Source organism: Carassius auratus, chromosome 43 (assembly GCF_003368295.1).
Source record: "Carassius auratus strain Wakin chromosome 43, ASM336829v1, whole genome shotgun sequence".
Taxonomy (NCBI): Eukaryota; Metazoa; Chordata; class Actinopteri; order Cypriniformes; family Cyprinidae; genus Carassius; species Carassius auratus.
In genome coordinates this window covers 3,446,911-3,474,391 of record NC_039285.1, presented here as the reverse complement: position 1 = coordinate 3,474,391, position 27,481 = coordinate 3,446,911, and the positions used below count along the sequence as shown (strand labels likewise).

Sequence of the window (27,481 nt, the reverse complement as noted above, 5' to 3'; positions counted from 1 at the left end):
AGTTATAAAAATGTATACCTGAAATAAAGATAAATATTAATTAAATAAATAAAAATGGCAAATGCTTTTAATAAAATACTAGAATTTAAAATATAAATCTGCTATGATAGAACATAAACAATAACATAAATAATACCAAAATAACACAGCGAAAAGCGAAAGTGAAAAGAGCCCACTTTCTGATATTCTGACAATTAAATATATCTCTGATTCCTTCACCATAGTAGGGCTAAATGATTTTATCCCACACATATATGTATATGTATCATATTCTTACAATATGATTTCCAGAGCAAGTAGCAAGGCTTGATGTGGTCCTGATGCAGTCTGGGATTGTCCCACAGGATCTGGACCAAGACATTTTTACTGTCCTCTGATGCACAACTTTGCAGAGCCTGCAAGGGGGGAAAAAAAATCTATAATATTTATGCAAGCTGTTAATGAGAAATACAGCAATGCATTTATAATTCTCCTTAAATTCAAACTCAAACAGGAAGAGGTACATCATGTGGGAATTCTTGACACCCACCTGAGAATCTCTGCAGTAGTGTTTGGAGCTCAAATAGAGGCCCGCCAGGCTGCTGGGCAGGTCCAGCCTACGGAAAAACCACACCAGATTCCAGAACACAATAGGGTGGTGATCCACAATGGCTGCAGAAGAGATGGCCTGGTCCCCCTCGTTCTCCAGCAAGCTTTCCAGTTCCTTCCAAAGTACCAGAGGACTCAGGTAGGGCACGGTAACTGGCTCCTGCAGCACAGAAATTGCATGCATTATATAAGCCGCTTAAGAATAATGTATTCATATTCCAGAAAATATGGTACATTACATTACATATCATTATAAATACCATAATAAAGATGTGATGCATACAAAATATGATTCTGAAACACTGAAATGTAGTGAATTGTAGATTTAAAACCATTCTTACAGGGTGTTTTTTGCCACCGCTGGATAGATTGTTAGTGGCATCATAAACTTGTGGTAGTTCATCTGCAGTGTCTGTCTGGCAAGTATGTGCATCTTGAGAGGGAGATCTGATAAAAGACAAATTAAAACTGTTTGAAATGGTGAATATCTCAACAGAAATGTCTATTTTGTGGTTTGCAGACCAAACTACCTTTCCTGGTCACCCAGGTTTCTGATGTCCACATTGAGCAGAGGCAGAAACGGGGAGCCACAAAAGGGGCACGTGCTATTGAGGTTAGAATCGTCAGCTCTCCATCCAGCCATGATCTCTTCATCATACACCAAACTCTCACAGGTGTTACAGCGCGAGCAACTGGACATACGCATCTGGAAAATCAAACAAAGTTAGCCACAATAACTCCAGCTACAGGAGTATACTATACTTCAACATATCCGTCATTCAAAGTAAGAAAAACTCACTTCAACAGCGTAGTTCTGCATGGACTGAGAAAGGCTGGAATCAGAACACGCGTCTGGGGTCTGCAGAGCTTTCATTACTGACAGGACAAAAGACAAAACAAAAGGAGCTTTGAAAAAAATGACGTTTTTTCATCAGAGAGCAATCTTCTCCAAAAACAAGTCACATTTCAAAGTGACTGGCTGCAGGGGTTATGAGTGCTGATTCTGATGGCGCTGAATGAGAAGAGAGGCTCTACAGAAGTCTGGGAGAAGAGTGTGTATGCGGATGTGAGTGATTGGGGAGCACTCCAACACAACCCCCATCAGCCTGATTAAAGAGCCCCTTTCAGACGCCATTACTGCAGAGCCAGACACACTCACAGCCCTGTCTACTGGCCTACTTCTGCAGCTGCTGGAGCAGAAACAATGACCAGCCTCATGAACCACACACGGCACTCCATATGCAAAAACATGCTTAATCACTCACCCAAAGCAACATGCATAATGGCTCTTTACAATAGAATTCTTCACAATTAGAATTATCACTCCTATACAAACATTTAAACATAGCTCCTTCTCTTTCTTTGGTTCACTAATTGTACAACATTGCAATCTTAACAAAAGACCAGAAAATAACGAAGATTTTCTAGCACGCTGTCTAATTTTAGCCTATGTTATTCAGGAGAAACCTCAAAGAGAGGGAGCCATTTAAAATGCACATTATTTATCAATATTAAAGATGTGGTATGTCATTTTTGCCACTTTACTAAGTTTGCTCACTTCAACCTCATTTTCTCAATTCACTGTCTAGAAAACCCAGAACTAAAAAACAAATGTGGATCACTGTTAATTTTTCATAAAACTTTATATAGATAAACAATTTATTGTGATTAATATCTAGAACTGTTAATATAACAAAATGTCATAATTTCAAACTAGTCTTCAGGAAGCAAAATGAATCAGTAATATACTGCAACAAAAGAATTGTATTATTGTACTTAAAAAAATGTTCATAGGTGTTAAATTGTTTATATTTTATTTTCTGCTTTTATTTATTTTATTTTCACTTTGTTTCAAGACAAACTTTAATTTCTGTGAGAGAAATATTTTATCAGTGGTATTTAAAAAAACTAATTCCAATTAATTAATGCAAAGCACAGTGTCGGGATACGTCAATATGAACGATGCAAAGCATTAAAAATTAGCATGAGTGTCTGGAATCCCTTATGAAACAAAAATATATTGCAGTATATTGGAAAATATCATGTAATATATTAGGCATATATTCTTATATATATTTATTTTTTCCAATATATTGCAATATATTGAAAGCGGCAATCATTGCAATATACAATATATGTATCATCAATATATTATTAAATGTATTCAAATATATAAAATATTAGAAAATAAAAAGGGAAAATAATATATTACAATATATCACAATATATTTTAAGAAATATATTGGTAAATATGTTTTCCTTTCGTAAGGGATTTAGATAATAACAGTGAATCCTGCAGACGTACCAGAAGACTGCTGATAAAGTCGAGGAGGTGCAGATGGGCTTTCTAGGCAGTGGTTGCTCCGGTAAGGGCTCCTTTTGGGACGTGTGACAGGCTGAGAGGCATCCCGTTGTGGGGAAGAGAACCCATCGGGGTCTACACAGCAATCACTCTCAACCAGAGAGGAGCAATCAGGGTCACCTGACCCTAGAGAGGACACACTGACCTGGTCAGAGTTTAAGTCCTGGTGAGGATGAGAAACAAAGGTGAAGAGAGGCCTTCATTACCAGAAAGTAAGAATCACCGAAACGTCACACATACCTGTGCAATGGACGTCTGAGAGGAAAGTCGTGAATACAGTCGGCTGGCTTTCTCAGCGACGCCCTTCCCAGCAAAGAGAAAGCTGCTCTTGAACACGTCCAGGGTCGGGGTGAGCAAGGAGTCCATGGAGAAAGAAGAAGAGGAGGGAGAAGGTGAGGAAGGTGAAGCCAGGGAGGTGGGCCGCTGCTCCCTGACCCTGCGTACGCGGCCCTGAGGGAGGGAGGGCGACGAGAAGAGTCTTGTTCGTGGCTGAGGTTGGAGATTGGAGGTGCTTGGGGAGCTGAGTGCTGTAGACATGCGGGGAGAGCTGTGAGGGGAAGGGGTCTGATGCCCCTTTAGGTCCACACTGAGAGACCGCTGGCTCAATGGGCTGCTCAGGTTGTTCATGTAGTGATGAATCTCTTCAGCCAAGTCTCGGCGAGCGGTTGGGGTGTCTGCATTATCGCCCTCACTGTGGGCTTGAGTCTCAGCTGCCATGAGGGACAGGGGATCAAAACCTGCTTCGATGCCTGTCCTCTTAACCACTCGGCCAAGAGCACTGCTGCAGCTCGCGCTCCTCTCCACGCCGAGATGCTCCCTCTCCATGGCAACTCTCTTCTCCATGGCAACTGTGCAGCTAGTAGTCCTCTCCACTGCAACTTTAGGTGGGCTCACGACGCCCCCCACTGCTTCCGTTTCTATCAGTGCTGGAACAGATTCTTCGCGGAGTACTCCTACTGTCTTATCCGGGGTTAGATCCAGTGTGCTTGGCCTTATGGGCTTGCCTCCGAAAATATCCAGGGAGTTTGGCCTTTTTGTCTGTGGAAGGGCTTCAGAGAACACGTTACTGATTTCCCCATTGGCTGCAGATGGAGGGATTCCAACCGCAAGAGATGAATGCTCTTTCTCTGAGAGTATGGTCTGGGATACTGAACATTAAAATAAGATGAAAACAAGGAGACACTTGTTAAAATGAAGCGTATCAAAAAACTGTTTAATAACCTGTAGTGACACACTTTAACACTAGGTGGAAGCACAGAGGTGTTCAGTGCAACTCGTGTTTATAATCAAATACCATGCAGGAAATGCTATATAGGGAGGGCAACACTTAACAATACGATTTTATTCCAAACATTAGTTAATAGTATCACAAAATGACCATGAACAACATGTTTTACAGTTTTAATTAATCTAATCTATAAGAATACAATTGTCCATTGCCAATTCACATTTGTTAATAATTGTTAATTTATGTGTTAATGTTAATTTATATATCTTGAAATGTTATAAATGTAATAGCATACTGTTGAAAAGTTTTTTTTTTTTGTAAAAAAAAAAAAAAGAAATCTTATGTTAACAAAATCTGCATTTATTTTATCAAAAACAGTAATACTGTCAAAAAGTTATTACAATTGTTATTAAAATTATTAAAATAACTATAACTATTAAAATGTAATTTATTACAGTGATGATGATGAAGCTGAATTTTCAAGTGCCACCTTTAGTTTCACATGTTCCTTCAAAAACCATTCTAATATGTTCATTTGGTTTCATGAATAATGTATTTGTGTTACCAGTGTTTAAAAAAAAAAAAAGCGCTGTTGTGCTGTTTAATAGTTTTGTGGAAACCATAATATAGTTTTTTTTTTCTCTGAAAAAATGATGAATAGAGAGTTCAAACGAACAAGAATTCATTTACAATGTTACTATCCCTATTCTGCATTTGTCAACTATTATTAAATAAAAACAAATGTTTATGATTTTACTCCAATTCTGTAGAATGAGCAATATAGCAGTACGCCACAGTGAACATATCCTGTTTATGTTTAAGGACAAAGTCCTTCTGTGTTACTCACATGGGCAAGAGTTTCTGTCCTTCTTCTCCTTCATGTCTGGAGAGGAGTTCTGCTCCTCACCTCCTCCTAACCTCACCTCCTCTTTAGACAGAGAATCATAGCCCTGATCAGACTGACCACCTGGAATCAAACAATACATAGAAACACCCCTAAAAAACTGTGCAAAACAGAACAGTGTGCACAAAAAAAAATCCTCATAAAATAGTAATATTAGAGTGATGTTTTGCAGTGGTAATAAGGTCGTTTTCATGCCTCACAAATCTGTGTTGCATAGTTTCAGTATTACTTTAGGGATTTTGGGTGATTTGATGCAGCTGGATAGAGAGACTCTTAAGAGAACGGCTTCAAACAAGTTATTTTAGCATAGCACATCATAACTCATGATAACATAACATCAAAAAGGAGCACTGATTTACTCTCTCATATACCATAGCAGGGCAGAAACACACTGACAGACACTGCTTCTGATGGAGCATACTGCCTCCAGAGGTGAGCTAGAATAACACCATTAGTCATTCCTTCTTTCCTTTCTCGCCTCTTCAGTCAGACTCCTGCTACGAGTGCTCAGTATCTGCGAGTCTCTTCTGTCAAACCATGCATCTCTCAGATCTCCTCCGTGGGCATCACTGCCTGTAGCTTTAGAATACTTCAAAAAGCTGTTCGAAAATATAGAGGAATATAGCCTTTCTTCTGTGTCTTTTAACATATTCTCAGACATGGGTGTCGGGCACCTACTGCAGTCCCGCTCATTTATTTTCCATTCATTACTTTCCTTCTTATGTGGAATACTTTATATTTTTAGTCATGTAATGAACATTAATGGGGTCTACCGGTAATTATGTTCTGAACCACATTGACTTTCATTCTATGGACAAATACAACAACAAAAAATGTGTATCCTTTTATAACTCTTATAATTGGCATGAGGGTATGGAGATGATTGCTAGACCCATCTCAGGTTTAAAGATACTGCAAAAACCTGTTTAAATATTTTGGGGTCAGTAAGATTAAAAAATATATATAATTTAATACTTTTGGACCCACTTTATATTAAGTGGCCTTAACTACTATGTACTTACATTTTAATTAATAATTTAGTACAATGTACTTATTGTGTACATACATGTTTTTACATTATACTTATAGTTAAAAAAACTACATGTAATTACATCTGTATTTAATTTCTGTAATTACATTTATTATTACACTGTTGACCCATACTTTACACCTTAACCCACCCTAACCTTACCCCTATCCCACCTCAATTGCAGCAAAATTGTTTTACAATACAATATGAACACAATAAGTACATTGTACTTAGTTAAGGCCACCTAATATAAAGTGGGACCATACTTTTATTTGACCAAATATTTGTTTTTAAATGCTGTTCTTTCCATTCAGCAAAGTGTCCAGAATTTTCTTTTTTATAATGGTTTCCACAAAAAAAAAAAAAAAAAATGTAAACAACAACTGTTTTTAACATTGAGAACAATTGGAAATGTATCTTGATTACCAAATCAGCATATTATAATGATTTATTGGCATATTTAATGACTAAACAAAATAAATTTTTAAACACACCGAAATAGAAATGACTATTTTAACTGTATTTTTTTTATCAAATAAATGCAGCTGTGACAAAAAGTACAAACCCCAAACTTTAAACAGTAGTGTATTACATCATGAAACTATTCACTGTATTCAATTTTTATTTTTTGCATTTAACTTGATTTTGTTTTGTTTTGGAAGTTGCATTCAAAATTCATTTGGATCATCTGAGGGGGCATGTGAATTGGCGTAATGTTTTTGTTCACTGCACCAAATGTGTTATACTACGAGAAAAGACTAAAAGCAATAAAAAAAGAGGGAGAGATGTCTTTTCACTCCCACAGTGAAAAATAACGACTCTCCTACAGACTTCTGACGAGTTTGAAAGAGAGAGAAGCACGTCCTGTTGTGCTGAGAGCAGCAGAGAACTGATGATGGAACGAGAACACAGACAGACTGATAGCAGACCGGGTACCTGTGCTGGATCTGTCATCACTGGAATCCATTTTAGTGAAGTCTGTATCAATAGAAACTCGCTCCGCCAAATCGTTAGAGCTGTCCAGACTGCCATGGCTGACACTGTCGAGATCACTGGCATCTGCTCAGAAGAAGAGTACGAAAGACAGTTAGTGGGAGAACTAACAAGTAACATCTTTTAAAACACAACAGCCTGCAACGTGAAAAGCTCTCTGGCCAAAGATTGCATCATATTTCAAAGCGGCAAATGAAGACAAAAAGTAGTAATCAAAGAACATGTGTAGAGTCTTTTCCAATCCAAAAAGGAAAAATAAAGCCACCCACATGGTGAGAAAGTTGCTGAGGGCTTTCAAATTGAGAATCTCTCTCAAACACATGTAACAATTTTAAGCAAAATTTAACAAAATAGATTTTTCAGGTCTATGCCTTAAAATATTTAAAAAGATGCAAAATAATTTATGGTTCATGGTTCAAAATAGATTTTCTTTTCAGCACTGCTAATTTAAAATGTATTTTTTTTTGTATCATTGCTCAATAAAAGTATTGCTTTTAATAACTTAGACTGAATATATTGAAAAGTAAATTCAGACAATCAGCCGTTTAGTGTGAGATACATTCAATCTGCATGAGAAAGCTGCCGTTTTTTGAGGGGGTGGTTGGTTAATGCAGCTTGTTTTAATTATGAAAGCCCTTCTCTAATATGCTGTTTACAGGGGGCTGTGTGAGAAAGGAGATCAAATCAGGCACAGAATGTGAACTTTAGTTACAGAGGAGGTGGCTATCAACTCCTATCTTAATTGGACCCATTAAAGTCTTTTTGGTTCAGTAGGCAGACTGGATCTCGCCCGAGTGCAGAGGGGGAAGACTGCTGAGAGATGGTACCTCCTCAGGCACAAAACTCAAGTAACCCTGTCTTTGTGTGAAATGAAGGAAAGATTTTCTGACAGTGGGAAATGATATTGAGTCCATGCTCCCCTGTAGACTAGGCTAGATATATTTATTCTGAAACAACTCTGATGTTATAACTAACTGTTTTGAACAGAAATTGTAAGTCCTGGTGTGGAACCGATTCACAATGATTATTACTTTGGAGAAGCAATGAATGCAGCTATTGATGAACTGGACAAAATCTATGGCCGTTACCCGATAATCGATTCTGTTCCAAAATCTAATGAGCTGCCGTCCCTGTTGTATGTTTTGAAGCATGGTAGCTGGTTTGAGCTGGTCTTTAGTTGTTCATAAGCTGGTTTAAGCTGGTCCTGAGCAGGAACTAGTTGCTTAGGACCAGCTCTGGACCAGCTTAAACCAGCTCAAACAAGCTACAATGCTCCAAAACACACCTAACCAGCATATATAGTTTTTTTTCAAGTGTTTTCAACAGCTTTCTAACCAAAATGGAATCTCAAAAGTGGCCAAATTGGAAGGGATTTTCAAAGGTCATTCCAACCTTTACCATTAGTGTGTTACTAAGCTAACATACATTGGGTAAAATACTCATATTTTATAATATATTTTATTACATATATTGTGTTAGAATAGTCATAGTTGAGTAAAATGGGTAATTTGTGTAATTTTTATATTTAGGCATTTAGATATTTTGTAAATCATTTTGTGTTGTTTTTGGAGCTTTTACAGTGCATTAAGAGACTGTCAATCATTTTGAAAATTTTGCCAGTATTAGAAGGAAGCGTAATAAGGTGTAATGTTTCTAGATTGGATCTGGCTTTGTTTTGACAGGAAATTTAAAGAGTGTGTCCACTTCTGTGGAATGTGTGAAATGGAGTTGGGGGTTTTACCAGAAAGATGGGTGTCTTTTGGGTGGGTGGTCTGCCTCCTCCATACTTGTTTGAACAGCACCACACCCCGAACCACATTTCTCAGCTTTCCCCACAGGAAGTATCCCCCTCTGGTGGAGGAGGGCCATGTGCTCTCCAGAACAGCCTGGGGAGAGAAGAACACCACAGTGAGACACACACACACACACACACATACAGATTAACTAAACAATTCTACAGTGCAACGCTTCTCATTATCTTAAGTAGATTGTGTTCTCTCTGAAGGACTAGCTGTAATTAATCTGATAGAATTGGAACAACACTCAGCTGCCCAGACTTATGTCTCTGTGAGTGTGTCATCTTGGTATTTTGGAAAGCACACACAAAAACTGGTCCCCAGAGAGATGATTGCTAGTCTAAGCTTTTGTCTAATGATAACAGGCATGAGAAACAAAGTCACAAGCCAAATCTGCTGCCAGCTCGAAGGCTCTTGAGCATCAACATAGCACACCTACACAGGATAAATCTGATTTTACAAAAAGAAATTTCACAAATCTGTCATTGGTCACCTTTTTATGAAATCTAAAGTGGCTCCAAAATGTACCTGCACAGTTAAACACCTAAAATGAAATGATGCCATTTCATTAGATAACAAAATGTCAAACCAGGTGGCATTTGCAAACCAATTATGCCAGATCAGTGGTTGGGTTGGGACTCATAAATGGCTTGCAGATCTGTCATGATTTTATCTGTTCTAGTTGTGGCTAGTAGGAAAATGCTTAAAACATAATTGCAACAAACCATATAATTGTGCACAGCTTTGATTACAAAATAAATATGCTTCTATTTATGTATTATACTTCTAAAACTAAGAGAAAAAAATTGTATATCTTTTATAGTTGATTTTTTGTTATTTGTCCACTCAAAAGGTTTGGTATTTCAGTACAAATTAATCTTTTACTTTGTAAAAGCTAATCGAATAAGACTATGCAACACAGTTTGCAAGACATTTTTTAATCCCCAAAAACCATGAGCAAAACTCCAAAAAGTAAAGGAAGCACCACCCAGAGGACATACTCACTTACAAGGAAAAACTTAATTATTTGATATCTATTTTTAATGCAATAAAATTCATACATTTAGAAAAACATTTTAAGGGTCACTGTATGTATATAATCAAGAAATAGCAATACAATTCTGAAATATTGTATCATGTGGTCTACCACAAAACCAAAAGTGTCTTAGAATAGATAATTGGTTGAAATTTATTTTACAGTATGTGTACTAACATGTACTAATAGTGTACTTAAAGTGTATTATGTACATGAGGAACAGGACTGTAAAATAACGTGCTACCGATAATTTATATATATTTATTAAGTATTATTTAGATTTAAATGTGTATCCATGTAGCACAAAAACTGTTCTCACCCTGTTGTAGTACCCATAGGTAATGGCATTTGGCTGCACCCCGGCTTTCTTCATTTCAAAAAGAACCCGGACAGCAAGAACAGGCTGTCCATACTGCCCACACAGCTGCATCAGGACCCGGTAACACACCTCCATTGGAGCAGAAATTAACCATTACTAACAAAACCACAAATTTCCGCTGTCTAGGTGCAGCACAAACTGTACTGGCAAAACCAATCAATGGACACTGTTAGGCGACTCTACCTCATCAGGAGGCTGCAACTTTTTGTCCTGCATGTTTCGCAGCACGTCGTAAGCAGTATGCAGTGCCCGCACTTTAGAGTGGCAGGCGCTGACATACGCGGGCAGGCAGATGAACCACAGGCCGTGACAATGCCTCAGCAGACACTTGGACCACATCTGTGGGATTGAGGAGTATGTCTTAGCCATCCTCTGGGCTGATTTGATCTCCTACAGAGGAAGGATCAGAGAGAGGATGGGGAATTAGAGAGGAGGGGGAGAGGTTTGACAAGCGGCATCATGGGGTGTAGTTTGGATGCGATTACCGTTTGAAATACCAACCTGTTGGGAGCGCCTGAAAATGGCAGCTGGGCTGATGGGACTGATTTGTCTCAAGGCTGATGTTGCTTCAGGGACTCTGGGACCATCCTGAAGCTCACAGAGTTGTGTGTTCAGTACTGGGAACCCACTGTAGCTGCAAGACATCAAAAGCATAAACACTGTTCTTCCTCACATGTTAATCTCGTATTGATTGTTATTGTCTAGCCACGTCAAAGTTTATTTATCAAAAGCACAATGCTGCAGCCTGCAACACTAACTGCAGGCAATACGATGTAGTTTCTGTAGTTTTAGAGAAGATACAAATAAAGATAGGATTGCAGATTTTTAAAAATGTAAAAATAGTATATATGATATAATATCTAAGTTGTTTGCTTTTGCATTTTCTGAGGAGTGGTTATTATTGCTTTAGTGAGAGTTTCTGCAGACACAGGATCCTTAGAGGGGTTTATTCTACACGCTGCTCCCTGGGAGAGGTTTGAAAGGGGATTACACTGTTGCTACAGTGCTATCTGTTGTGTGGTGTACTGTTTATGTGCACAGTGTAGTATTGTGGATGGGAGAAGCATCTGTTGTACCTGTAAACCATAGGAGCCTCTTCTCCTTCTGGAAGAGCTGGCAGCTCCGGAGGTGTGATGTAGACCGTGTGCTCGCTGCGGTGGGATTTGTCAAGTTCAATAAGCCTTGTGTCTTCTGGCTTTTCACTGTCCACCTAGAGTAAAACACACACTTTATTTGATACAAACTGTCTTCTGTTGCTACAAAAACACATAGAAGAAGCAATGACCCATGACTGAGAAAAGAGTAGGTTGTAGTTAAGAGGATATATGTTTGCCAACACTGGTCATTGAGGTCTTGAAGATTAAACTAAAAAGCAGAAAGAGGAACTGGATAGAATATTTATGGCAACTGAAAGGATTAAAATACGTTTTTTTTTTTGTTAACTTACTATTTTGTTAAACGGATTCATCACCAAGAATTCCAAGCGGTATTTTGGATCAGAATTAGGAACTGAATCTTGAACCAGACAAACATACTGCCATACTACCATGCCAAGGGATTTTCCACTGTCTGGACATGCTGCAGTTAGCCAGGAGACTCAAAGTGCAGATGATCTGACCTCAAATCAGATGGAGCGCTGGTTTTAGTGTAAATGATCCTGATAATCTCCCACATTGCTAATCTCACATCTGTACCAAGAAGCTCTGTTCCTCCTGGTCTTCATCTAATCCTTCCCATCTGCCACAGACGCACTACAAGTGTACTGACCTGAACTTAACGCTTAATGTTATATTGCTCGAGGGGTGTGAAACCATTCCAGTGCAATTTATAGGCTAGGCAAGGCTTTGAGGAGCCACTGTACATTTAGCCTTCAGACAAATTCTGCCTACAAGCCCTGTAAATGGACCATAAATTCATTTTACAAATCTCATGCAACTGTACTACATTGGAAACAAGGAAAGCTATTGAATAAAGAATGACTTTATATCTATTGATAGAGGGAATATCTGTCTCTGTTAAGCATTCTCAGCAAAAGTGTTTTGGATCGTATTGTTACAAAATCATTAGACAGAAAATAAGAGCAACGGGGCAGAATCGAGTTCTCCCTGGAGTTGCAAAATGAGTTTCCCTGAGAAGGTTTAGATCAATCAGTGGCTCTTTTTCACCGGAGAAAAACAGCATCGATGACTGTGGGGTCAATAAGAGCTTTCTGTAATGCATCAGGATGCCGAAAGGCACTTTCCACGAATACAGTACAAAAAAGTCAAAGTCTATTTTCAACAAATACTCAGTAAAAACAGGTGCCTGGCCTTTAAAAAATGCTCAAATGGTCAAAGTAAATGAAATATTAACAGCCCGATTGCAATATTAGCAACCTATTGTGAAGTATTCCATAGACCCGTGTAATAATTCTACATTGTGCTGCAGAAAACACTCAAATGTACACTGGATTCAACATTGAGAGTTTTGAACACACGTCTATGTGTGCTTTATTGCTAGTAACCAATCACAGAGGGAGCACCAGAATCAAAAGTTTCACTCGGAAATTCAGAAAGTGGGTACAAGATGGTTATATATTATTCAATTATGATGAACTTTAAAATTGGGTTTCACACAATAAGTAAATGCTTTCAGGCTACAGCTGTACATGGTTTGTCTTTTACCTCCCTGATTCCATTATAAATGTCCTCTGCGAACACAACCCACAAAACCATGTCAGTTTAAATCAACTCAAACTGTCATTTTCATTACCACCACAGTGCTAAAGAACTGTCCTGCAAGGTCCTCGTAAAAGGGAAGGACAGGCCAGAGCAGGATAAGTGTGACTTTCACTGATGGCAGCGTAACTGAAAGTGTAAGACAAAGAGCTGCATATTCGTCTTTACTAGAGCACTAAAACCTTGTGGGGAGGACAGGTGAGAGATGACTCCTGTTCCTCTAAACAAGAATAAATTGTGTGCTCCTGTTGAGACAGATATAAATGTACTACAAAGGCACAAAACAACCATCTGGGAATATGTTTGCCTGCACTTTAAAAAGGAGACAACATGCAGCAGTTGGCTGAAAATACAGCTTCAGATCCATGTGCAGACTGGATCATACTGAGAAAGGGTTGTGAATATAAGAAAATGCAAAGTGGCGTAAGGCACATACAAATGAATTATGCATGCAGGATCTTAGTTCTGCAGAGACTGATCTAATCAGAAATGTTTTTTAATTATGAAGCCAGGATTCATAATACCAGCTATGAATCACCATACCCATGGAGAAACCACAAAACAAAACAGGTCATGTCTGTAAACTGAGGTCAAAAATCTAGGGTGAGCATTTCTTTTTCTTGAACAGTAATAATGATGTTTTTAGATTACAAAGTAAAGAAAAATAAAATATTTCTGAGGACCATTAAATGCCATTTTTGTAACCAGGGTAAAGGATTCTACTGGCTGTTTTCACTTCTACACAACTTCAACTTCTCCAGAAGTTAAAAGACACTGAATTAGGCAACTTACCTTTCCTCCTTTCTCTGTACCGAACAGCTTTCCAAGAAAGCAAGTAAAGACAACAATTTAAGGAGAAAAGAAAGCAGTGAGAAAAGGGAAAATAATAGGGCAGCCTGCTTAGATGAAAAGCCAGAAAGTCGAAAATAACAAACGAGAGAACAATGCTCACAGAAAATTAATTACCTGACATAAGTAAGCCCAAGGGATCACAACAGCACAGCTAATAACGACAACATTTCCTCTCAGTGTTCTCAGAAATCATGCTATGTACACTTCCTTGAACTCTTTGCTTTTTTAACACGCTCTTTCCTAAAAGCCTGGAGTACAGTTGTAAAATGGTAACTCTTTGCGAGCATTGTAGAAGCAGTTCATGTTGAATCGAATTAGAGGTGGCTGTATTCTGGATAAAGCAATGAGATGTATTTCTTAGCAAGAACTAAATATGTATATAGCCCAGGGTTTCATACCTTGTCAACACAGTCATCAAAGAAAGCAAGGCTTGCATCCTTATCGCTGACGAAAGAGCACTCTTCGATGAAACGAATGAACATCTGTGTCTTGGTCATGAGGGAATAAAACTTTTGATGGGATCGATCACGACTCTTCAAAAAGCCTGCAAAAAAAGCCATATTCAAAGTCAGGGACATCAAGTGGAGAGTCAGAGAGATGCCATTACAATAAGAAAAGGTGATCACATTCATTATTTGATTACTATAATTCACAGCCACAGTTGTCAATTGTGATTAAACCTTTAATCGGTCAAATTTAGGAGGGTGCATCATGTATTACGTGTTAGTCGCTAGATTGTCGTCATTGAGAAAGCTGTTGATTGTACACTGTGTGAAAGATGCAATATACTTTTATTTAGTGATTACATAAGAGGCGGCAGATGTGTTCACAGACAATCTATTAATCATTGCATTTTGTTGGACCTATCAGGCATGTCTAATTTCCAATGGGGCTTTATCAAAATCGCCACAATAATTTCAAGCATGATTTAAGATTCCACAGGCACAGGGCCAGATTTGAGCAATCTGAGCAGCTGCTGAGCTTCATTGTACTACAGTGGACTCTGCATGTGGCTGGGTCCAATTTCCGTTTTGATGCTGATGAAGCAACTTTATCACAGCTGTTCCTAATGTTCACAAACAACAACAGGAGAAAGCTTATTCAAGCATTACATCCATCTTGGCTGCTCACCTTGCAGATCGAAGAGTGAACTGGCGTCAGTTGCTTTCTCAGAAGGTGCCTGTGTGATGGGCAACAGGTATGAACGGTAGCCCTTCAAGATGGCCGCCATGAAGCGCAGAAAAGCCTCCTGGATCTCCAGCTCCAAGGTTTCCAGACTCTTCCCACCACTGCCAGGTTCCCGCTCACTCATAAAGGCCTCCATGTGTCCTTCCTCACGGCTCATCTGATAACCTGTGGAAAATGTATGCTTAAACTACTATTTTTTTAACTAGCATTCAAAAGTTTCGTATTTTTATTTAATTACACTTTAAAATATATTAAAACAGAAAGAATTCATGTAAATTGTAGTTATATTTAACATAATTGTTGTTTTTACTATACTTTTGATTAAATAAATTCAGCCGTAGTGAGCAAATACATCAAAAACGTACACCAATTTTTTCAACGGTAGAGTACACAAGGCAAAATTCATACACAAGTAGAAATGTATTGATAATCTCTAGGTCATATATGTAGCAAATCTCAATAATGAGGATATAGTAGGCTCAATTTGAAATATGGGCGCATTACATAAGCTCCTTTCACGTCACTTCAGAAAGGTCAGCAAAAAGATCACAGGCTGTTATTATACATCCACATCAATGGACACATAATGTTCTCCATAAAACATATGGGAACACAGTCACTTAGCACAGAAAGATACATCAATTTTATTATAGTTTACCTATAAATAATCTCACTGTTAAGCCCAGTTCTATGAGTTGATACATTCCATACAGAACATTCTCGAGAACCAAAAACACACTGAATAATTGGGTTCAAAGTCTGGTTCAGAGACTGAAGCATCAATCAGCTCTCATGTATCAGACAGTATTACAGGATTTAAAAAAAAGACTTTGTACCTTACTCTGCCTCTAACCAGCCAATTGCCCCCATCTCTAAATCTCATCACATCTCAAGGATGACTGGTTTTGCTCTTACTCGGTCGAGCAATCATAAAACATTGTTAGGTAATAAAAATGATACTGTCAGAGCCCAAAAAGGACAGTAGAAGGCCAGTAAGAGTTGCAACTCTTGTGCAGTGAAGTGAACTAATATTACCTTGAAAAGGACAGAAAATCAGTTAAATCATTGCTTTGCTGACCCCACAGTGACCCGCCCTCACTAACCCTCATCCAGTTGCTGGTGGAGATTGCTCAGGGTGTTAATCAGATGTTTACAGGCTTTTCTTGGCAGGATCTTCCAGGTCAGGGATCTGCGCTCTTCTTTGCTGAAATAGGCCACACATGTTCATCATTTGAGAGAGTAAACAGCAAAAGGAGAACTGAGGGCTGCACTATAGTTTCAATGTAACTTTTACAATGTCTGTAATCTTTAAAGTGCATACGGGCAGATAAACAACAAAGTAGCATGTGTTCAATACTGAGGGTCCTGTCTTTACTACAACATTCCTCACTGCTCATAAATCTCCATCCTGATCTTTTAATCATCTGCATGAAGATAAAGATTGTAATTAATCGGAATTTCACTTAAAAAGTGTTTGCTACTGCTTAGAATGAAGTACAAAAACACTATGAAGATCACAAAAGACACCAATCAAATCCTACAATGGGAAATTATTTTGTGAATTTATGCAGTAAAAGATGACTTTATCTCAACACCGTAGGTCCAAAAAGTCAGAAGAGGCTCTCATGGGAACTCAGAACTATGTAGAGGTGAAAAGGTCACTCACTGTGTTATAGTGTTAGTGTCCAGGTCCACACAGCTTATGTCCATCGGTGGCTCATAGAAGTCAAAGTACCGCGAGTCCACCCCTACAATGAAAGGGCATGGAGCACTGAGCACATCTGCCAGGGCCAGCGGGCAGAGAGGAATGTACGGGCACGGCCAGTGGAAGGGAAAAATCATCTGTGGGACATGTAAAACAAGTTGAGAAAAGACAAAACCAAAAGTGGGAGAACAAGCAAAAGGAACTGAAACTGTAAGACTTTTAAAATAGGAATGGGAAAGGCATGAGTGAAAATGAATAGTCTTCCACTCACCGACACCAGGGCCTCGGTAACGCTGGTAAGAACTGCTGGACGTAAGGAGTGCACTAGGATCTTGTGTTCAGTCACAGCCAACACCAGCAGAGTCACTGCATTTTTGGGGCCTAGGTTCCACAGCAGTGTAGACAGCCTTCCACCACTGTGGACAGAGGAAACAGGCGTGTAAACAACACTTGCTCACCAAAAACCAAACCAAAAAATAAAACGTCCAAAGAAAACACAAAGCAAAACATAACCACACACACACACTAATCTAAAACAAATGGTAAATTTAGACATGAATGATCATCTGCAGCTTTATTCAGGCAATTGCAAAATACTGCAAGAGGAGTCTCAACCCACTTTAAACATGCTAGAAAGATATCACGCTTAACCAGGTCCTGCTGAAGTATCACTTGCACACTTCATGCTTTGATCAGCATTCATCTGACATGGTCAGTGTATCTTGTGTCTGATTTACCTCAGAGGGAGTGGAGAGGAAACAGGCTGGCTCAGCATCAGGCTATCATGTGGAGACAACTGTGAAAAACAAGTACACAAAACACAAGTCACAGTGAGATGAGGGCCAGTGTTGGCAGCTAACTGACCACACTATGTTATTTGTTTTGACACATTCAAGGAGCACAGTGTTCAGAGAAAGCCACCATGTGCACAAAACTCACCTGCACCAGGATACGTGGCCTTTGTGAGGAAGGGAAAGGAACCTTGTGCATGAAATGGGAAATATGCCTAAGAAAAAAAAAAAAAAAAAAAAAAAAAACATTACTTTCTAGTCGCCGCAAAATGCTCTAGCCTAGCAACCTTCAAAGTTGTCCTCAGAACTCACTTCTCGATGGGCAGAGTGTGTGGACCTGAGATGGAGTATCTGTAGAGGAAGGTCAGGAAGTTACGAAAAGCATCAAAAAAGGGCCAGTGAGAGAGAAGGCAGATGCTTTTGTTGGTGTGGACAGTCATTGATCCATCAGGCCTGAGCCCGTTAGCCTGCAGGCCCAGCTGAGATCGCTGCTTGTCAGTCAAATGTTCTTCTGGGTAGGGCTCATAGAACTGGATGGCAGCACCATAAACCTGAGAGCACGAGACAGACTCATTCATTGACACTTTCTAGGATTTGGCTAGATTTACATTTCAGAGAACAAAAAAGACTGTCTTGAAACCCGCATGATGTTATTACATTTCTAAAGTGCACAGTGGCAACTATTTTAGCCTATTTGAAAGCAATCACCATCAATGTCTATTTCAGAACTGCTTTCTCAAATCTACCCAGTGAGAAAGTGATACGCAAGATTTATTTTTGCAGCCTTTGAGATCAGAAATATCACAGCTTAGCCATGTTTCTTTGAAGCCGCTCACCTAAATGAATAAATTATACAACACTGCAGCAAAAATAGCCTTGAGACCTGTTCGGCTGTGAGGGGAATGAGCTGAGTGTACAGATGTGTTTGACATAATTGAGCTGACCCAAACAGCACTTTAGCAATGCATTATTAAACAGGCAAATTACACGTTCATCTTATTTTCAATTCTTTTCTGAGGCCCATTATTTACAGGCAGTTTTTGATATTCCGCCTGAGGCAGTTTCTAGCTGCTTTGAATTCTTTGCACATTGCTAAACCAAAAAAGATAATTCACCTTCTAGAGTCTGATTTTCTCAAAGAATGATGGTGCTGCAATGCAAAGAAAACCTGCAGAAAATCAAATGTTTGTTTGTATATTTGTGCATGCTCATGCGTGAATTTTTCTGTCTGTACCTTCTCTCCAGAGGCGCCTGTGAGAACGAATGTTGAAAAGACAGGTAGAGAATATTTGGTATGAGAAGGCCAGCACTCAATGGATGCTCCCATCGGCAGGCAAAACAGGGGTACGGACTCAGGCAAAGGAAAGGAATCATAATCCTCCTCTGGGTATCTGGACAAAAGACCTGCATACATCCCATACAAACCCTCAATTAGGCTGTAGAGCTCAATCAAAGACAACAATTATTACTGATCACTGCATTGTTTGTCTTGTAATTATTTACTTGACCCAGTCTTCCATAAGACAAGCTAATCGCAGGCAGTGGCTAAGCCTAGATCTTTTCGGTGTTGTGAGCACTAATCTAAACAATGACATCATGTTGTTCTTGCTGTATGGGAGTATCAGGTTTCATTCATCTGCAGTCGTATCCTACTATTCTGATGTGCCTCTTGCAAACACATCCTTTTCCTCCTGCTGTTCATTGCAAAATGCACAACAAAACACAAACTGTAAAAAAAAAAAGGCTGAGATACAATACCTGCTTTGAATGCAAGCGTGTTGGATTTGGCCAAAGATTTTTTGTAGCACAAGTACACAGAGGACCCCCACTGTAAATGCAGGAAAAACAGCAATTAAATTGATTTAACATTTTATACAGATATGTAAAAGGATGATTCTGATGTTATTTCTCATAATTCCATAATTTATGGAAAACTTTCCCCCAAAACGCTTTTGAACAGGGATGTACCAATATTACAATTTTGAAAATACTGATAAGCTGATAATTCTTGAAAATCTCACCAATATTGGCTGATATCACAAAAAAACTCTAATATTGACTGATTTACAATTTGGTACCCATATTTAAATCAAAATTTCTAGATTTGAATGCAGTTGAATGCTGCTGAGTTTCAACAAGGTTTCTTGATTAGCAAGACTTCCATTGACAACCAGCATCTTAGAAAAACCATCAGGATCAACTAGTTATCCAACATCTAAACTGGCCTTTTCAACAGAATAGGACTGTTGTGCTCACCATACTGCTGTTGAGATTCTTGTCCACCTTGCAGAAAGCATGTGGTGGTGTCTCTCCCTTGCCGGGAACAATGACACAGATGTCTGTGACAGCCAGCGTGGTGTGAGAGTGATTCTCAGAGGCACGCCGATATGTGATGTAGATCCTTTGGGAGGAGGAGCTACTGATATTAGCAGGGCGACCAGAGGGCGTGGTCTGTATAATTTGACAGTCCGGCTTCAGTTTCTCCTTCCACTCAAAGAGGACACTAAGAATCATGAAACAAAGGACACAAGGATAGTAAATGTTCTCCAAAACAAGACTGAAAACACAAAAGGTTCAAGGTTTAGCTTTTTTTCTTGATACTTTCTAATACTGAAAAGAATTGGGTATATTTATATCTTTGTCTACAATCATTTTGTCCCTGAGTTTGTCCCAAAGAAGAGAACAAAACTTTAAGCAACTGTTTAGAACAGCCTTTGCTTCAGGAGATGACTTAAAATTGTCTTACCCCAGGTCTGTGAGTGGCGGTTTGTCTCTGCCTCTCCTATAGCAGAGGAAGATCTGCGGCCCCATGAGGCTTCCTCCATTTAGTTCGGCAGGAAGTCCAGAGGGGGTGGATTCAACGCAGGTATACCCTCGAGGTACTTCCTCACCTAGGGAGCGAATCACCACAGCAACATCAGTAATGGGCGCCTTGAGCTGGGCTGAGCTCCGATGACCCCCATCCTCAGGGTGGACATCTTCCTCGAAGGGCTTAGACGAGTTGGTGAGTCCTGCCACCACAAAATAGTCTGCTACACGAAGGCTCTTGTCTTCCATTTTCGATCATTCCCATAGAACGGGACTGTATATGCTAGGGAAAAAAGAGAGATATGAATAGAGTGAGCACTTGAAGAAATGTGAAACTGCTGCCTAGTAAACACTATTGCTTAACAATGCCAGGTGCTCAGATTTAAACATCCTCTCAACAGAAAACATCCTTCTTTAAACCCAGAGGAATAAAAAAAAAAAAAAGATTCAGCACATGCAGTGTGATTTTTACAACACTAATAACATTTTTACTCTTGTAACATTTTCTCCCTTGTGTGCTTAGAAAAGGATATGACCATTACACATCTACAGATGCAGAGCACAACCTCATATGACAATCTTTGTGAGAAATATAAACTGGACAGACGAAAGCAATTACCCCGTTCCTGCTGGGGATAAAGGAATATGTCCTATTATGCTTTTGAAACATGAGTCATAGAGTTTGTACCTGCAGAATAAGTGCACAGGAAGGAAGAAAAAAAATGTACTTAAAAAAGGTTATACAACAAAAGGAATTCCTTCTGGCTGCATTAATGTAAGGTTTCTCACCATAAGCCTTACTAACACCACAACCACTGATATCTTAATTAGAGATTCCCTTCTCTTTCAGAAGAGGCCTGCGGCTTTTACAACACAAGTTGGCACATGTACTCACTTGGAGCCATCATGAGTGACTGACGCTAACATGGCTTCGTGGTACCAAAAATGGCCTGGCACCCACTGGTAGACTCTGTGTCAACCATTATCTTTCTGTAGGGGTCACACAGTCCCACCAATCACTGATTAAAAAGGCTAATAAGCATCTAAGGGTGCAATGTTTCTCTGTATAATATTTGCATAATCTGAGTTTAAAATCAGAATTTTCATGAGCCATTACTCCAGTCTCAAATGTCACATGATCCTTTAGAAATAATTATAATATGCTGATTTGGTACTCAAGAAACATGAAACATAATATTTCTGTGAAAACCAGCCATAATAAGTATTTTTCAGGATTCCTTGATGACTAGACATTTCAAAAGAACATTTGTTCTTTCTTGCATCCTTGCATGTTAATTTTTTTTACCTAATAAAGAGAAATAGCAGTCTATTTTCCCTGAACAAATATTGAACTGTAATAAAAATCATGAGCTAAATATTGTTAAATTAATACATTTAAACTACTCTACACCTACTCTACAGGTCTTTGGTGGCTTGCAGATTTATGGCTAATGGCTTCTCTGTGGTTTACAGTAATGGCCAACAAAGTCACAGGACACAGCTCAAGAGCTTAGGAATTGAAACTGAACTATTGACTAGTTCTTTCGCTGTGACGAAGTGTTGAGGTAAAGAAGTTCGTCTTATGAGGAACCAGTGATGCTGAATGGTGTAAAGTGGGAAGTAGCTGTTTCTACTAAATATTTTGGAAATGGTGACAAGTCACTGGCAGATTTCATGATCCTGGTTAGATTCTGAGAATAAATACAAGCCTTAAAACTCTAATCCTTCTCATCCTTATAAACCTTTGGGCTTTGAAGGAGAGGTCTCTAGAACACTCTCTCTGTCCCTTGTCCAACACAGACAAAGACACTGATGCACATTTTGTTCCAGGTGTCTCTACTATAGTCAGTTTCACATATTATGCTCAACAACGTCACACAAAGCAAACATAAATCCATCAATCTGCTTGCAAAAGCAATCAAACATCTCAAGATCCAGTCACACCAACATTGTTCTAGAAAGATACAACCGAAAGTCCACCAGACACAGTGAGGAGAAAGTGTATCAGATGTGTCACGTTACGTGAGAGATTTAGGATTATATATAGACGTAATCTCTCGGTCCAACAACCACGCCATCCGCAGAGGCTGGCTGTGCCCTCTCTATCATCAGCAGAGAGAAATTATAATCCTCACCATGGCAACCATGAAGAAAAGCCAGCGAATATTTATCATTCACCTTAAAATTGCAAGGAGGAGAGAAAATAGTTACATAAACAATAATGAGTCACAGATTTAGATAATGAGATGAGATAATGATGCAATAATGAGGACCTCACAATCACACATCAACAGTTCAATAAAAACATAACAGCATAACCCCACAGATTATAGAGAAATTCGAGGCAAATATGGATAAACTTGCAGATAATTATATCATTATTATATTATAATAGGGCACACGGCACACTGGAAAGCCCTGAGGCAGATTTCATTGTTATGTGATGCAATTATAGAGTGTCTTGCACTGACACAACACTTTTCAGACAACTTATAGGAAGTCACGCTCTCATTGAGAAACACCATAGTTATGTCAAAGAGAGACTCAAAAACACCCGGAAGTGCGTGGAAATTGCTTTTTCATTTGACAAATCAACAGCGGAAATCCTGGCATGGAAAAAACAATACATGTAAGAAAATGACACTTAATGTCTGAGCCATCCCATCAGACTTCTGCGAGAGAAATAAGGAACTCGTTTACTTCCCTGATCGCTGACCGACTTCTTAACTTGTCATTCAAAAGAACTGGAGTAAGAAATCGATGGTTCCCTTTTCCAGTGTAAATGACTGGACAGTTCCAGTACACACAGTGCAGAAAGCACAACACAACAGAATGAGGCCACAGAACAGGAAAACAACCTCACATAATGGACATAAATCTAAGAGTTGAAGCAGGCTGTGAGTGTATTCACGAGGTGGTGTAGGATAGCACTCAAAGTACTGAGCCATTAAAAAATAAAATAAAATAATAAAGTAATTTATGATACATACAAATACATTTCAGAAAAAAACTGCAAAACCAAAGACACTTAAATGATTAAAAAACTATAAATGTATTATTTATCAAATGATAAACAATAATTCAAGCCATTTACTTTTTAAATATTGTTTGTTTTTTTGTTTTATCCAAATATGTATAATTAAAGCTGCATAAAGGACTTCATAAACGCCAAAAGAGCATGCACTGTGAATAAATAATAAAATTAATCATTTAAAAATGATAATATTTTAAAATAAACTTGTGTACTGAGTTTTCTTCCAGGACACTATCCGATAATTTTTATGGACATTTGAAGTGCAAAATTAATTATACAGGGAAAACTAAAATATTTTGTTTTACAGTATAATTTTATCTTAGTACTGCTGTAGGAAGCATGCTAAGGTCTGTTGACATGATAAGCCTTGCTCTTCTTTCACCAACCTGTGGCGTGTAGGAGCCACAGGATAAGCCAATTTAACAGCCTGCTCATAAAAAGGAGCATGATCTTATCCAGCTGTGGCCCTGAGTAAGGGCTCCATGGACCAACAGGATCCTGATACTGCACAGCTCTGGGACAGCAGGGAGGCCTGGAAGAAAACACAAGAAGGGGGAACTAATGCTGCACATTTGGCCGAGCATCTGGTCCTGCTTAAGACACAGGGCGGACATTTGATTCCTTTGCACCATGCCGGGAAACAAGCAGACATCTGCATACTTTGGATAGGAGGAGGCAGGAAAATGTGGAAATGTTTTGTCAGGAGACTTTACCAAGGTATCGGACATGCAGGAATTATTTTCTCTTTCAAGTCAACTCAAACTTCATCTACGGTAACATTTAAAGACACTTAGAAAGCAATGTATTTGTCAAAAGACAAATTCTGGCAAACATCCGGAGTTTCAAAACAATTTCTGCCCATGCAGGCTTTCCAAATGGATGGGAAGATGAACAAAAAAAAGAGAGACTTATTAGCAAATTTGTTTCAACAGGCATTTTCTTTTAATGTAACATTACTGTAATTTCATGACGCATTGCAATTTCATTAAAATAATAATAATAATAAAAAAATTAGTCAACCACTAATCCATATACTGATAGCACACATTCCCTTTGTTTTGGCCCTGCAGACCATATCACATCAGTACTGACAGTTTCATTATAGATCTTTTTTAGTTGGCAGTAAAGATATAACATCGCATGCTAAGCTGTACTAATAAACAAACATTAAAAAATATGGTGAAATAAATAGGGAGATGATACTGCATCCAGACAGTTGGGCTGGGTCAGTCTTACAATAACTCATAAATAATAATGCCCATGGTATTTAACACCCGAAGCACAAAATCCTGAATTATATAGGATTAAATAGAAACATGTTTCTAACAAGCTTAATGGTGTAAGTGATGACTATCATCACATAGTGTGTAAATACACGATCAGAATCAAAACAAGTGCACAATTACCGACGCGTGATGACAGCAGTCACTCTATCGCCGCTCAGACTTACATATTTATCAAATATGTTGATTTAAAATGCTTCAAATGTATAGTTTATTTCAAAATTAAACGTATTCTATTTCTAACAGAAGGCAAATTAATGCCCGTAACCAATAAATAGATATGAGCATAGCACACTCACTGTTTCAGTAGGACGACGATTAGGACACACTCATTGAAACATGCACCGCTTTTCTGATCATTAATCACAGGACTGAAGAAGGGCCTTATGTATTTCCATCCATTTTCATCAGACAAAAATAAATAAATTCCTCTATCGCGTATAAACAGCCCCTCTGGGAGGACTGTGCCTCATCTTCTCTACGCTTTCAGAGATGCGCTCAGCTCGAGACTCGCGCAAGCGCTTATGAAAACCTGCCACCGGGGCACGTGACTCCCAGCAACCCGTGACGTCAGTTGAACATTCCGGGGATTATTGGGGACAGTCGTTGTTGATTTGTGTGGGGGCGTCCCGAAAGGTAGTCCATATAAAGACTGTGGTGCTGAATGTCATTGACAGAATGTGTTTGAAAGAGCACAAGCACAAAAAGCCTTGGGTTTTTATGAGAGGTACAAACTAATAACTAAAGTAGGTAATTCTCCACCCTCACTGGTGCTAAACTGTGCAGTGTTTGGTTATTGTTTTTTTTTTTTCGTAATAGACTAGAGTAGACTAGATCAGCAGATGTTTTTCCTGTAAATCTAAATGAACAGTGGTAGTGTTATTATAGTGTCTTTGAGTTACTATCACAGTTTAATAATTAGTTTGAATTAGCTTTTATTTTTATACTTTTCTTTTTCATATTCATTTTGAATGCCAATTTAGTGATTTTGTTGTGTTTTTGTTATTTTTATCTTTCTGTTTTTAAAATGTATTTGTATTCATTTTTAGTAACAGTAATTAATTGCATCAGCTAAATAAATAATTGATTCCTTGGCTGAAATAAAATGTTATATTATATTATGCAGGTATATATTACATGGCTGAAATATAATATATTATACTGTATATTTCATTTGATTTCAATGTAGCAAAGCCCCTGAGAGAGTATACAACTACTGAAAGCTAGCCTTCAAAGTGCTTCAGGTTTCTTCATCAAGAAGTCACCCAGAATACTTCAAAACCACTTCAAAACCACTTAAAACCAGATGAATGATTTAATAAAGCAGTTCAAGTGCTTTGCTCTCAATGCTGGCTGTCCTCCCAGCTGGCTGTACAAAGCCATAAACATCAGAAGAACTAGGACATCCAACAGCCCTGTGTGATATAGTCCTATAGTGGTTCCAAAGGCCACACGTCGGCCACCCAAATGGCAGGGCTAGAATTTCAGACGTCAACAGTCAACCTAGTATGGCCTTTTGGGTAAGGAACTTCACTGTCTGCCTTGTGAGTCTAGTCTGCTGTGGAGTACAACCTTTTGCATTTCTGCAGTTTTTGATTTCTGTAAAAAAAAAAAAAAAAGAGTTTGATGATGTCCTCTGGGGTCTGCCAGAATCATTGCTTGAGATTCAACTCCAGCAACTTCACAGGATTCTCAAATTTGTTTCAATGTAGCAATTATGTTTGCTATGTTACAAATTGGGATTGAATTTATACACAGCCCACTTGTGGTAGTATTCCAGTTCGCCATAGATATGTCATTTTGATGTAACTGTCACTTGCATTTTTGAAGATAGACTTGAATGTGCATGATGCAAACCTACATTTTTATAATTCATGACTGAAAACATTTTGTTACATGATTTTGATGTACCATTTACATGGTAATGCGATGTTTGAATTTCAAATGGGTTTCAAAGGATGAATTTTGAGATTTTCAGTTTTCAGTTGATAAATAATTTCTGATGATTTCTAAAATGTGATACAGAATAAGGCAACGAAGAAGTCTTTTTTTTTAAACAAAGGTCAAAACTCCTTTTATAATGTAGATTTTTGAGAGTGCACTATTGTCATAAATTAATCTATTACTTTTCCTACATCATTTGTAACAAAAAACATTGGTAAAATAAATATTTGGGAGTCTTAGACCTTTCCAACGATATAGTTTGTCAAGATTAGATTAGATTTAATTGTAATATAGTGAAGTAAATGAAGGCATCCTGTATACGGGCCAGGGTAAACAGCTAAGGGTTATTAAAGGTCTGAGAAGTAAAACTGATGATGATTGATGCAAAATGATGGCAAAACTTATGATGACTCTACCTACTTTTTATTCGACCGTGCTGCACAAAAATTATGTGTTGGAAATGTGTCTTTGTTTTCGTCTACCTCAGTGTCTCTAAAATTAATTTCCCTGTGGGCCTAGTAATGTAATGTTATTATCTTTCACTTTGTGCTTCTGTATGATATAATAACTCATAAACCCAAACTTGAAATTGTAATTCAGGTGGATGACACTGTTTGGTTAAATGAATGCAACATATAGCAAACAAGCACTTCAAAACTTATTAAGCTTTTTAGAGAATTCTAAATTAGGATGACCAGACGTCCCCATATTTCGGTGCCCTGTGTCTTACAATGGTTAGTATTATATTACATTTTATTGAATTGCATTTAAACCGTTTGAACCGCAAATAATTGTAAACATTTTAAATGACACTAATTATAATATTAGTATATGGAACCACAA

The 27,481-nt window shown here is 38.4% G+C and overlaps 1 protein-coding gene across 3 annotated transcripts in view; it reads right to left on the bottom strand.

Moving 5' to 3' along the window:
* LOC113061455 (C-myc promoter-binding protein-like) overlaps positions 1–25,243 on the bottom strand; it is a 28,283-nt gene extending 3,040 nt beyond the window's left edge. The window contains exons 1-29 of one of the 3 annotated variants that reach the window (XM_026230580.1): positions 24,994–25,243; positions 23,798–23,943; positions 20,316–20,660; positions 19,826–20,072; positions 19,328–19,397; positions 18,804–18,973; positions 17,882–18,120; positions 17,718–17,784; positions 17,516–17,574; positions 17,050–17,194; positions 16,740–16,915; positions 16,177–16,277; positions 15,017–15,238; positions 14,284–14,429; positions 13,826–13,852; positions 11,393–11,526; positions 10,818–10,950; positions 10,500–10,706; positions 10,257–10,385; positions 8,847–8,991; positions 7,049–7,171; positions 5,026–5,145; positions 3,191–4,098; positions 2,894–3,113; positions 1,388–1,464; positions 1,119–1,294; positions 930–1,035; positions 530–748; positions 278–395 (exon numbers count right to left, since the gene is read on the bottom strand). In XM_026230580.1, the coding sequence (XP_026086365.1) occupies positions 278–395; positions 530–748; positions 930–1,035; positions 1,119–1,294; positions 1,388–1,464; positions 2,894–3,113; positions 3,191–4,098; positions 5,026–5,145; positions 7,049–7,171; positions 8,847–8,991; positions 10,257–10,385; positions 10,500–10,706; positions 10,818–10,950; positions 11,393–11,526; positions 13,826–13,852; positions 14,284–14,429; positions 15,017–15,238; positions 16,177–16,277; positions 16,740–16,915; positions 17,050–17,194; positions 17,516–17,574; positions 17,718–17,784; positions 17,882–18,120; positions 18,804–18,973; positions 19,328–19,397; positions 19,826–20,072; positions 20,316–20,626 (4,795 nt within the window). In that variant the 5' untranslated portion in view covers positions 20,627–20,660; positions 23,798–23,943; positions 24,994–25,243. The remainder of the gene's footprint in view (positions 1–277; positions 396–529; positions 749–929; positions 1,036–1,118; positions 1,295–1,387; positions 1,465–2,893; positions 3,114–3,190; positions 4,099–5,025; positions 5,146–7,048; positions 7,172–8,846; positions 8,992–10,256; positions 10,386–10,499; positions 10,707–10,817; positions 10,951–11,392; positions 11,527–13,825; positions 13,853–14,283; positions 14,430–15,016; positions 15,239–16,176; positions 16,278–16,739; positions 16,916–17,049; positions 17,195–17,515; positions 17,575–17,717; positions 17,785–17,881; positions 18,121–18,803; positions 18,974–19,327; positions 19,398–19,825; positions 20,073–20,315; positions 20,661–23,797; positions 23,944–24,993) is intronic. The other 2 variants (XM_026230579.1, XM_026230581.1) reach the window with 2 other exon arrangements.
* Between the last annotated feature and the right edge of the window lie 2,238 nt (positions 25,244–27,481).